This window comes from Hemiscyllium ocellatum, chromosome 3 (genome assembly GCF_020745735.1).
Source record: "Hemiscyllium ocellatum isolate sHemOce1 chromosome 3, sHemOce1.pat.X.cur, whole genome shotgun sequence".
NCBI classification, from domain to species: Eukaryota; Metazoa; Chordata; class Chondrichthyes; order Orectolobiformes; family Hemiscylliidae; genus Hemiscyllium; species Hemiscyllium ocellatum.
In genome coordinates, this window is record NC_083403.1 from 102326586 (window position 1) to 102338834 (window position 12249).

The following is a 12249-nucleotide window of genomic DNA, read 5'->3' on the forward strand; positions in this document are numbered from 1 at the left end:
GACCTTGAAATTTGGAACTTTACTAGAAGGCAATCAATTATATTGATATTCCCTTTATTCCATACAGTGCATAAAGCTGCTAATTGGATAGTGATCAGTTGCTGTTGTTCTAGTTCCATAGAATTCATTATGGTATCCATGCCATCTTTTCTGTGCACCTCATGCATTGAGAATAGGAGTTGGGACATCATGTTGAAGTAGTAAAAGACATTGCTGAGGCCACTTTTGGAGTACTGTATACTGTTCAAGTCACCCTGCTATGAGAAGGATATTATTAAATTGCAGAAAAGATTTACAAGGATGTTAGTAGACCTGGAGGGTTCGTGTTATGAGGAGAGGCCGAAAAGGCTGGGACATTTTTTCTATTGAGCATAGGAGGTTGAGGGGTCATCTTATAGAGATTTATAAAATCATGAGGGGCATAAATGAGGTGAATAGCAAATTCTTTCCCCTAGGGTAGGGGAGCCCAAAACTAGCTTAAAGTCTCATTTTTGTAAGGTGAGAGGAGAAAGATTTAAAGGGGCAACATTGGTCCGGGGAGATGTTGCTGAACAAAGAGACCTTGGAGTGCAAGTTCATATTTCCTTAAAAGTGGAATCACAGTTAGACCGGATAGTGAAGAAGGTATTTGGTTTGCTTACCTTTATTGGTCAAAGAATTGAGTATAGGAGTTGGGAGGTCATGTTGTGGCTGTATAGGACATTAGTTAGGCCACTTTTGGAATTCACTTCTGGTCTCCCTGCCTCAGGAAAGATGTTGTGAAACTTGAAAGGATTCAGCAAAGATTTAAAAGGATGTTGCCAGGGTTGGATGGTTTGAGCTATAGCGAGAGGCTGAATAGGCTGGGGCTATTTTCCCTGGAGCATCGGAGGTTGAGAGGTCACCTTGTAGAGGTTTATAAATCATGAGGGGCATGGATTGGGTGAATAGCCAATGTCTTTATCTGGGGTGGGGAAGTCTAAACCTGGAGGGCTTAATTTTAAGATTGAGAGGGGAAATAGTTAAAAGGGATCTAAGGAGCAACTTTTTCACAGATGGTGCGTAAATGGAATGAGCTGCCAGAGGAAGTGGTGGAGATGGGTACTGTTACAGCATTTAAAAGACATCTGAATGGGTATATTAATAAGAACAGTTTAGAGGGATATGGGCCAAGTGCTGGCAAATGGCACTAGATTAATTTACGACATCTGGTCGGCATGGACGAGTTGGACCGAAGGGTCTATTTCCATGTTGTACATCTCAGAGTCACTGACTGTGACACAGGGTGGTTCGTATGTGGGATGCATTGCCAGAGGAAGTGGTAGTTGCAGGCACAGTTGCAACATTTACAAGATATTTGGATAAATACATGAATAGAGAAAAAAAATTAGAGGGATATGGGCTAAATGCAGGCAAATTGGAATGGTGTAGTTTGGGAAACCTGGTTGGCATGGACGAGTTGGACCAAAGGGTCTGTTTCCATGCTGTCTGGTTCTGTGACTTTATTTACTAGACAGAGTACCATGGCACCACAGGGTTCTGCAGAAAGACTAGTTTGCTTCCCCCAATCAGCATTTGTAACATCTGGTTGCATAGAGCAGAGTTCAGTTAATTATTTACATCTCAATCTGTTTGCCACAGTATTTTTATCTGTGACTACTGGAAAGTGTACTCCTTTGGTGTGAAATGTTTAATTTTAGTTAGGGTCTATCTAAAACATCTTAAAGCTTCTGCTGCACATGTGAGGGATGCTATCAACTTTGCTAAGTTCCAATTTTCATTATTCTTGCTATCTTACATGTCTGTTTCTCTTTGCTTTTGACTCATTTATTTTGTTTCACTTTCTTCTCTCTCTCGCACTCCTGTCTCTAAGTACTTGAATCAGGGGAAGATATAGGTCATCGAGCAGTGACGGCCCAGTGTAATTTTGGACAGTTCTGCCAAGGTTACCACAGATACGATGAACCAGCTGATGGCATCCAGTATTGAAAAAAATCTATGGTTATGGTTTGTCTTTCTGGTTCTTTCTTTCTCTCTCTCTCTGTCATTTGTTTCCCTATGGTTAACTTCTTATTATGTATGAAGCACCCTGCAGTATTAGCATAAATTATGCATTAAAATATTGACTTTGACAGCACTGTACTGTCCCCAGTTTGCTGTTAAAATTAGACTAATGTAGACGTTTAAGTAGAGATGTCTTTGAAGTGATGATTTCTTGTCATAGCTCCAATATCCTTTACAACTCTAGTTTTTCTCCTATTCCTCCACCTGTTTGTAATATCTACTTAGTCTTGCTCCAGTTTTATTATTTGTTAAACACACTAATTTCATTTCACCATCTGCTGCGCACTTCAACTCAATGCTGCGGCTTGGACACCTATTTCTCTTCCAGTGCCTGCTGAACCTGTTCTTATTGAGGTTGTCTTCTGGATGGTTGGTTCTAGGCTTAATCTCTGTCTTCTTCACTGGAATGTAGTCCTAATCCATTCTAGCACTGTCGCTTGATCCATAGGAAATAGGAACAGAAGGCCATTTAGCCCTTCAAGCCTGTTCTGTCATTCAACTCTATTGTGGTTGGTCATCCCACTCATTACCCTGTTCCTGCTTTTTCCCTAAAGCCTCTGATTCCTTTAGCTTTGAACACTACATCTTAACTTTGTTCTTGAAAACAGTCAATATTTTGGTTTTTACCACTTTCTGGGTGAAGAAATTTCTTCCCAACTCAGTCCAAGTGGCCTATCCCATATTTTTAGACTGTAACCCCTGGTTTCAGGAACATAACTGCCTGCATTACACTGTATAGACCTGTTAGAATATTATAGGTTTCTATTAGATCCCCTTCACTCTTCTAAATTCCATTGAATATAGTCCTAGTCAATTCAGTCTCACTCCATACGTCTGTCCTGCTATCCCAGACATCAGTCTGGTAAACCTTCATTGCACTCTTTGTATAGCAAGAACACCCTGCCTCCGATAAGGAGACCACAACTACACATAATTTTTCTATTGTGATCTCACCAAGGCCCTGTACAACTTCAGCAAGACATCTGTTGTCCTATACTTGAATCCTCTCACTATGAAGGTCAGTATACCATTTGCCGCCTTCACCATCTGCTGCACTTGCCTACTTACTTTCAGCAGCTGGTGTATGTGGGCACCCATACTCAACTTCCAAAATCATGTCAGTCATGACTTGGTTCGTAGGCTCTGTTGACTCAGGTTTTGAGCCAGAGTATTGTGAATTCAACCACCACATCAGGATTCTGAGCACAGATGTAAAGTTGATGTTCCAATGCTGAGGGAATGCTGCATTTCTTGAAGTGTCGTCTTTCAAACAAGATGTCATATTGAAGGCCCTGGGTAAACAGAAAAGAACCCATAATATTACTTTGAAGAAGAACAGTGGCATTTTCCAAGTGTCCTGGTCAATACTTACTCCTCAATAGACACCACTAAAAGTACAGTATGGAGTCATTCATAACTTTTACTATAAGTTCAAAGTTTGGAAGGCGCTCTCACAGGAGCCTGGGTAAATTGCTACAGTACATCTGGAAGATGGTGTAAACTGCTGGTACTGTGCATCTGCTGCAACAGGAATGTGTCAGTTGTGAAAGAAGTGTCAATCAAACTGACTACTTTGAAGACTGTAAAAAAAAAGGAACAGAAATATGCTGCTCGGCCCCTCAAGGCTGCACCTTCATTTGACTTTCCTGTCTTTTCCCCGTAATCCTAGATTCCTCTACAGAGCAAGAATCTTATCTATCATACCCTTAAATTACACAAGGGTTCTGTCCCCATACCTCTGTGCCAAGACATTCCAAAGACACTCAACCTTCTAAGAGAAGAAATTCCTCCTTATGTCAGTTATAAACTCTGAGACTATGCCACCTGGTCCTAGTCTTTCCCATGAGGGAAAACATCCTCTTGGCATTCACCCTATCAAGTCCCATAAGAATCCTGTATGTTACAATAAGATTGCCCCTCATTATTTCTAAATTCCAGTGAGTAGAAGTCCCAAACTGTTTAGCCTTTGCTAATAAGACATTCCTGTATACCAGGGATCATCCTTGTGAGCCTTCTCTGAACTGCCTGCAATGAAATTACATCTTTCTTTAAATTAGCCAATCAAAATTGTTCACAGTATTCCACATGTGACCTCACCAGCACTGCCCCCTGCCCCAGCGGCCCTTTATCCAAGATGATCTTATTGGCGGTGCACTCACCGAGGCAAGTCAAGAATGTTCTCGTGCTGTTTAGATGGTAGGTAAGTAATTGGATACATAGATGAGTTAGTTGCTGCAGGATTCCTAACCTCTGACCAGTAGCAGGTTTAGTTCAGCTTCTGATCATTGGTCACCCCAGTATAATTAGTTGTATGATAAATTTGTGGTACTATTATTGAACATCAGAAGAAGCAATGGTTAGATCTTCTGTTATTGAAAATGATCATTACCTGACATTGTTTTATACATTCACAGAATGTAGACATCACTGGCAGTGCCAGCATTCATTGTCCATCCCTAATTGCCCAAAGGGCAGTTGAGTCAATCATACTGCTGTAGATCTCGAGTCATGTGGAAGCCACAACGGGTGAGGATGTAGTTTCCATCCATAAAGAACATTAGTGAACCATATGTTTTCATGGATTTGTGGTCATCATTAGACCTTTAATTCCAGACCACTTCTTGAATCCAAATTGCACCATTTGCAATGACAAGATTCCAACACAGGTCCCCAGGCCATTACCTAGATTTCTGGATTAACAGCCACAAGGCCATCGTCTCCGCGTGTGAGGCACAAATGTTACTTGCCACATCAGCCCAAACCTGAATGTTGTCCAAATCATGGTGCTCCAATATGTAAGATGTCCCAAATGATGCTTGAACGCTGTAGTCATCAGTAAACATCCCACTTACTTATGATCGAGGGATGATTATTGATGGGTCAGGTGATGGTATGGGATATTATCACTGGACTATAATGTACTGCGGACCCAGGTTCAAATCCCATTATGGCAGATAGTGGAATTAATAGCCATGAAACTATTGTCAATTGTTGAAAAAATCTTTTTGGGCAGTTGGGCAGTTAAGGATGGGTAATAAATGCAGGCCTAGCTAGCAACACCCGCATCCTGTGAATAAATAAAAAAAAATGCTTAAGATATTTGGGCCAGGACAGTACCTTGAGGAACTCCTGCAGAGATGTCCTGGACCTTCAGCGACCACAAATATCTTCCTTTATGCTAGCTATGACTCCTGGCAAATCTCTCCCTGATTTTCATTAACTAGTTTTGCTAGACCCCTTTGAAGCAAGACTCCATGAAATGCTGCCTTGAAGTTAAAGGCAGCCATCCTACCTCTGTTAGGTTCCCTTCTTGAGATTCTTATACACTTTATGCAACTGCAATTTCCCAGTTCTGTGAATAGCTACAATTTATTTCAGCAAGTACAAGATTCTGGAGATCACTTAACACTCTTGGTGGTACTTGCGGAGCGAGGCTCCCTGAACAAGGGGACCGTCCTCCTTTTGTACAGGATTTTACATCACAGTCAGTCATGCACACAAGACGCAACCCCTGCCACTCCCCCATAGTCAAATGCCATCCAAAAGTAATGTAAAGTGATTAGATTATTTCCAGAAACACTGTCTGATAGGTTATTCCTTAAAACAACAATTACAGAGTATGATTAGATTTTCACATCCTGCCTGCAAGACAGAAAAACACACCCTCTGGACCATCCAGTTTCTTACATGTCACTTTTAAGAAGCCCTTTAACACTTCTGGAGATATTTGTCCATATTTGGATCGGAGATATAATAACACCAAGAGCCAAGTGGCAGTGGCAGAACCCAAGTGTCAGTGAGTAGGTTAATTATTTCCAAATGCCATTTGATAGCATTGTCAGTGACTTTGACATATGAGTACACTGAAAGGGCAATAATTAGCCAGGTTGCATTTGCCCTGCTTTTTATTAAGAGTATAACTTGAGATCGTGTTTTGTGTCTGCAAATACTCTTTGAGAATTTACAATTCAAACCAGAGAAAATATTTCATCTTATGTAAGTCATTTTGTAATCCATGTGAAGTTATTTTCTAGATCTTCTATTTGATAGTTTAGGTAAATATTGCATCATAATACTTTTCTGTTTTGTGACAGCGTGGTGTACATTCATAAGACCATTCAGCCCATTGAATCTGCTCCACCATTCAATCATGGCAGATAACTTTCTCAACCCCATTCTCCCAATTTCTCCCCGTAACCCTTGATCTCCCTTGATACTCAAAAACCTATCTATCTCTGTCTTAAATATATTCCATGACCTGGCCTCCGCAGCCTTCTGTGCAATGAATTCCATGAATTCACCATTCTCTGGGTTGAAGAAGTTTCTCCTTATCTCTGTTCTAAAAGTTCTTCCCTTTAAGGCTATGCCATCAGGTCCTAGTCTCTCCAACCAATGGAAATATCTTTCCAGCATTTGTTCTGTCCAGGCCATTCACTATTCTGTATATTTCAATTAGATCCTTCCTCATCCTTCTAAACTCGATCAAGTATAGACTCGGAATCCTCAAACGTTCCTTATATGTTAAGCTTTTCATTCCTGGGACCATTCTCGTGAACCTCCTCTGAATACGTTCGAGGGCCAGTACGTCCTTCCTGAGATATGGAGCCTAAAACTGCAAATGTGGTCTGACTGTAACGTTCTTTTTCTTGAGAGTCTTACACACTTGTTGCAACTGCAATATACCAACGTCTGTGAATAGTCAAAATTTATTAAGCAAGTACAAGCTTTGAAAGATCACTTAACAATCTTTGTAATGCTTCGCAGGAACTCTGACCAAAAGAAACAATCCTCCCTTTATACAGTTTCACATTACAGTCAGCAATGCCCACAAACAACCCCCAGCCATTCCCTCACAGTCACATGCCACTCAAGACACAATGTAATGATCACATCTTCTCTAGAAACCGTGTAATGTAAATCATCCCTTAATGGTCAGATCAGTTGTAAATCACTTTTTTTTAACTGCAGGGAGTGGTCAGAATTTTAATTGCAATGTTCTTACTGATTCTGAATAGGGAATGATAATATAAATTACTCTGAATAACTAGGAAATGGCCATGCAAATGCCTCTGAATGGCGAGAGCGGGGAATATAAATTCCTTACATTCTACCTGTAAAACAGAGACATACCACCCCACCCTCGGGGCATACAATTTCCTGCAGGTCAGCAGAGCAAATTAACCCTTTAATATCTCACGACCAGAGCCTTATAGAACTCAGAAGTACATCCCTGCTTTTATATTCATGTCCTCTCAAAATAAATGCCATCATTGCATTTGCCTTCCTAACTACCGACTCACCCTACAAGATTACTTTGAGAGAATCATGGCCTAGAACTCCCAAGTCTTTTTGCACTTCAGACTTCTGAATTTTCTCCCCATTTAGAAAATAGTCCGTGCTTCTGTTCTTCCTTCCGAAATACATGATCTCACACGTTCCCGCGTTGTACTCCATCTGCCACCTCTTTGCCCATTCTCCTAACCTGTCCAAATCCTTCTTCAGCTTCTGTATCCTCAATGCTACCAGTTCTTCTACCTATCTTTGTGTTGGCTGCAAACGTAGCCAGAATGCCCTCAGTTCCTTCATCTAGATCATTAATGTATAAAGTGAAACGTTGTGGTCCCAACACTGAGCCTTGTGGAGCACCACATGTCACCCTGAGAAGGACCCTTATATCCCTACTCTCTGCTTTCTGCCTGACAGCCAAGCTTCGATCCATGATAATACCTTGCCTCTAACAATTTGGGCCCTCAGTAGCCTCCTGTGCAGCATCTTGTCAAAGGCCACCTTGAAGTCCAGGTAGATAACATCCATTGGCTCTCCTCGGTCTAACCTGCTCATTCCTTCCTCAAAGAATTCTAGTAGATTTGTCAGGCATGACCTATTTCACCATAAATTTCCAAGTACTCAGAAATCTCATCCTTCACAATGGATCCTAGGATCTTACCCACAGTTGAGGTTAGGCTAATCGGTCTATAATTTTCTGTCTTTTGCCTTTACTCCCTTTTTAAACCGGGGTGGCACATCAGTGAGTTTCCAGTCCTCTTGAACGTTGGACAAGGATAGGTTCTGACGTTCCTGCATCCTTCTACCTGCCTCACTTACAGCCACATCCTCCTGTCCCTAACTACTGGTCAAATTTGAGTTAGTTCGCCTCAGGGGTATGATTGTTTCCTGAAACACAGCATCCAGGTAATTCTTCCCCCTCCCTTACGTGTTGCAATGTTTGAAGCTCAGACTCCACTAATCCAATCTGAGCTGGATTTCTTCCAGCATCCAACATTTATATAGATATGGTCACTGAGAACCACAATGAGGTTCACCAGCTCACACATCATGCAGAAACACCATATCACCTGACAACTCCATCCATATTTAATTAGTTTTGATTTTTAAAAAAAACTTTTAACTGTTTTTGTATCACTGCTTTTCAAGCTGTAACCGATAAGTTGTAACAATAAATTCATAAGATTCAATTGATAAAGATTTATGAAGGAGTTGGTGAATAACAAATCTGATGTATATCACCAGTAACAAATAAGAAAAATTTGAAGTGCTTTGTCAGGCAAATCTAATGAAGTAGATCTTGCCAAAGTTGATTTCTTCAATTGTTCCCAGGTCTGTAGACTGTAACTCGTGGAATGGTGTACGTGTACCTCACAACTGGGGTGCCAATGGCCAAGTGTGTAATATCTAGGTTATTAATCCAGAAACTCAGCTAATGTTCCACGGAACTGGATTTGAATCCTGCCATGGCTGATGGTGGAATTTGAATTAAATGAAAACAACAGAACTGGAACTTGAAGTAGACTGATGACCATGCAATCATTGCCAATTATTGGGAAAAACCCATTTAGTACATTAATGGGAACGAAATCTGGAAATCTGCCATTCTAACCTGTCTGGCCTACAAATGACTCCCTAGACCCACAGTGATGTGGTTGACTCTAAAGTACTGTCTGAAATGGCCTAGCAAGCCACTTGTTCAAGAGCAGCTAGGAGTGGGTAGTCAATGCTGGCCCACATTCCACAGGTGAATTTTTAAAAAAATTCCTCAGACTCTGTTCCAAAGCCTTTTCTAAATCTCACACAAGGTCACTCGAAAACAAATTCTAAGTTTCTGATTCTACTTGCATCAACCAAAAGTGCATCCCTCAAACTGAAAAGGGCAAAAACAACATAGCAGAGCAATGATGGATTGCAAAACTGCTGCTAGTGATCGTATGGGTATTAGGAAACAGGTTAAGAACAGAAAGTGCAAGCAGGAATATGGGAGGAAGACGTTTGCAGTACTGGGTGGAGGCACAGGGATTTGAGGATACATGAGAACGAAAATCTGTGGACTGAGTGTATTAGTCCACTAGGAGCAGGATGATGGGAATTGAGATTTTTGAGAGAAAAGATTGAGAAGTGAATTCAGGAGGTGATGAAAACTGGAGGATGGGAAACAGCATCTCAGTCACTGGGGAGAGGTTAGGATTCATATACTTCAAATTTGGAAATAGACTGTCCTGATGAAGCAGTTTATACGTGACGTGAAATTCAGTTCAAGATTGAGCTGGATGGAATGGGTATCCGGGAAAGAATGACTTCAGGGAGGAAAGTGGTGGCATGATGCCTCTAGATCAGCACTGACCACTTCCTCCATTAAACTGCAGTGCATTCAGCTCCTTGAGCCTGCTCTGACATTCCAGATCATGACCGATCATCCATCTTAATGCTATATTGCTGCACAATGTCTTGTTACCATTCGTAATTAGAAATCTATCAATCTCCATCTTGAACGTATTGACTGAGCTTTCACAATCTTCTAGGGTAGACAATTCTAAAGATTCACCACACTCTTGAGTGAAGAAGTTTTTCCTTGCGTGGCTCCTAAATGGCTTATCTTTTATTTGGAAATTGTGCCCCTTTGTTCTACACCTACAGCCAAGGAAAACATCCTTTCTGCATCTACTCTGTCTATCCCTTTAAGAGTTTATATGTTTCTATAAGATTTCCTCTCATTCTTCTAAACCAGAGAAAACAGGCTTTGTTTCTTCAATCTCTCCTAATTGGATAGTCCCACATCCCAGAAATCATCATAGTGAACCTCCACTGAATTCGTTAGGCAAGGGGATTAAAACTGCACACAGTACTTCATATGCTTTCTCACTGATGTTCAGTACACCTTGGCTATGTATTTAAATCTTCTTGTGACAAAGGCTAACAAACAGTTTGCCTTGCAACTTCATTTATGTTAGCTTTCAGTAGTTTATGAACAAGAACACCTGCGTCCCCTTGGACATCAACACTTTACAATCTTATCAGTTAAGACATATTCTTATCAGTGTTTTGTGAATTGAAATTTTGAAAACCACAGACCTCTCTACATCTGTTATGGATCATTTCATCCTGCAGAGAGAGAGCTTAGTGTTCAGATGCTTGAAAGCTTGAAGAAGATGAAGTCAAAGTGTCTATCGCAGATATGAGGTTTTATAAAATAACCCTGTTTTGCATTCACCAACCATTCCAATTTTAAATATTGTTAACAAAATGCATCCTGTTGCAGTAAGGATATTCACATGAAACTCCAAATTCTAATTGTTTTTGAAACCTTTCATTCAGCTTTTGTTATGGTGTAACAAGTTGCAAGGAATCTCTAATATTCATACTTGTCCTGTTTACTGGTTATAGGCAACAATTGCCAAGCTTTGTTTTGGCAGACTCCGAGATTGTGAAGTCTGCCTTTCTGTTAGGTGTGGGGTATTACCTTGGGTATATAGTTTAGTGGGCAATCAAAGATATAAAGAAGTTAAAAGACAGATCTCTTCTTACACTTGCAGAACATTTCCCATTATAGCCCCATACCTTTTCTTTGGTTATCTGTACTATTTTTTTGGCAAAACCAGCACTTTTTACTTAGAACAAGAAATCAATAGGTTGCTGAAACCTTTCCAGAGCTGCAGTCTCCCATAGCTTGTTGAGTTTATTCGTAGGCCAATCTGAGCTAGCTATGAATACTAAACACAGAAATACATTGACTAAATTTGTTAAACCCCTGCTTTGCTACTTATGATTTTTCAGGAGCCAATGCAACACTTATTCAATCCCATACTGATAATTTTCCCCCGATATGGCACCCCAGTTTCACATAGATAAGTCCTTAGGGTCCAGTGTATCTAGCCTTGATTATCAGTAGCCTTAGAGTGTAAAGCAGGAAAGTCACACCTGTATCCAGTTCAAAAGAGGTATTTTGATAGCTTGTGCACTGTCCTCAGTCTGATCAATTCTTCTCTAAGAATAGTAGACAAAAGAGGTTGCAAGTAGTACTGAAGAAACATATGGAACAAAGACAAAACAGAATCTTGCTATCTTCAGAAACACTACTTGTCTGATTGTTGACATATTTACCCTTTGCATCCAGGTGACCATCCTCGGCAGGACAGCATGGATTTCAGTAATGAATGGGGTGATCCCAAGAGCTGTAAGTGTGCAGAGAGACTAAAACCATTGGAGCGCAGGGCAGCTCGACAACATCAACGCTGTCTGGCACATTCCCTAGTGGGCACACCGAATTACATTGCACCAGAGGTGTTGCTCCGTACAGGTAAGGTTAATGATGTTAAAATCTACTTCTGGCCAAACGTTTTGTCACCATCCTAGTATCTTCTCATCTGGCTCAGTGACAAATTTATTGGGATGTTTTGCTGTGTTAAAGGCTTTATGAATGCAAGTAGAAATTGTCTGTTCCTTCTATCACTGTATCACTATGCAGTTTGCTTCAGAAATGTCTCTTTGTTGCTTGAACCAGTTAATTCTCCCTATTTCTGAAACAAACCTTCAAAAATTCCCTTTATTTGTTGAAATTTACAAGGTAACAGTAAACTCCTAATCTATAAAATGAAACTATACGGAAAAAAAAGGTCACCAGGGTGCACCATCCACGAGGAGGCTCAGCATAATCTCATCTAAAAAAAGTGCAGGAAACTTCAGGGCAGTGGGCTTTGTGCAGGAAGATGGGATCAGAAAGGGCATGTGGGTGTCTTTTTAAAAAAAGAAGAGACGGCACGGTAGCCCAGGGTCCCAGGTTCGATTCCAGCTTTGGGTGACTGTCTGTGTGGAGGTTGCACATTCTCCCCGTGTCTGCGTGAGTTTCCTCCTGGTGCTCCAGTTTCCTCCCACAGTCCAAAGATGTGCAGGACAGGTGAATTGGCCATGCTAAAT

General features: G+C 40.9%; 1 protein-coding gene across 4 annotated transcripts in view; it reads left to right on the forward strand.

Annotated features, from left to right (window-relative positions):
• Window positions 1–12249, forward strand: part of lats1 (large tumor suppressor kinase 1) — a 44088-nt gene that overhangs the window by 25741 nt on the left and 6098 nt on the right. For all 4 annotated transcript variants that reach the window (XM_060852242.1, XM_060852264.1, XM_060852250.1 and 1 more), the window contains one exon: window positions 11450–11632. In XM_060852242.1, the coding sequence (XP_060708225.1) occupies window positions 11450–11632 (183 nt within the window). The remainder of the gene's footprint in view (window positions 1–11449; window positions 11633–12249) is intronic.